The sequence below is a fragment of the Acanthisitta chloris genome, unplaced genomic scaffold (genome assembly GCF_000695815.1).
Source record: "Acanthisitta chloris isolate BGI_N310 unplaced genomic scaffold, ASM69581v1 scaffold17417, whole genome shotgun sequence".
NCBI lineage: Eukaryota > Metazoa > Chordata > Aves > Passeriformes > Acanthisittidae > Acanthisitta > Acanthisitta chloris.
The window spans coordinates 1-640 of record NW_008681113.1 but is presented as its reverse complement, the minus strand read 5'-3'; the positions used below and the strand labels follow the sequence as shown (position 1 = coordinate 640).

Below are 640 nucleotides of genomic sequence, written 5' to 3'. Positions count from 1 at the left end.
CTGGGGGAACAGTTGGACTCCATGATCATAGAGGCTTTTGCAACCTTAATGATTCCTTGATTCCATTATTCCATGCGTGTACTGAATATCTGACCCCCTTTTCCTTGCCCCTTCTGGGTCCCCCCAGAAGCCACAGCCCAGCCCGGGGGGGCAGTCATCGTGCAGCAGTGACCACTCGCCCCTGGGCAGCACCACCAACAACGACAGTGGTGTGGAGATGGCAGGCAATGCTGGTGGCAGCTACGAGGACCTGTCCACGCTAGAGGACGTGGTGCCCGGGGAGCCCATGGGCACCTCGGGGCTCATGGCCCTCCACAAGCTGGAAAACCTTCGCATCGACAAACTGAAGCAGCTGAGGAAACCAGCGGCTTCCAAGGGCCTGAACCTGCCACCCATCCCTGGAGCTGGTGAGACCAGGGTGCCCTCCCACCAGGACGAAGGGTTCATCCCATGGGAAGTGTGTGGAGATGTCTGGTTGTTGGCTGCCAGAGGTTTCCATGTCTTCTGTCATTAGAGGTGGGACTCCAAAATCTGGGCTATGCTCTGGGGAGACCTTAGAGTCTTGGGCTAGTGGAAGGTGTCCCTGCCCATGGCAGAGGGTGGAACTGTATGTTCTTTCAGGTCCCTCCCAACTCAAACA

General features: G+C 57.5%; 1 protein-coding gene across 1 annotated transcript in view; it reads left to right on the top strand.

Moving 5' to 3' along the window:
- The window catches only part of LOC103805341 (zinc finger protein GLI1-like), a gene marked incomplete at both ends in the record, with an annotated part of 3603 nt that extends 3185 nt beyond the window's left edge, over nt 1–418 (top strand). The window contains 2 exon segments of the mRNA XM_009077985.1: nt 128–409; nt 411–418. Coding sequence (XP_009076233.1) covers nt 128–409; nt 411–418 — 290 coding nt within the window.
- Nucleotides 419–640: the final 222 nt, after the last annotated feature.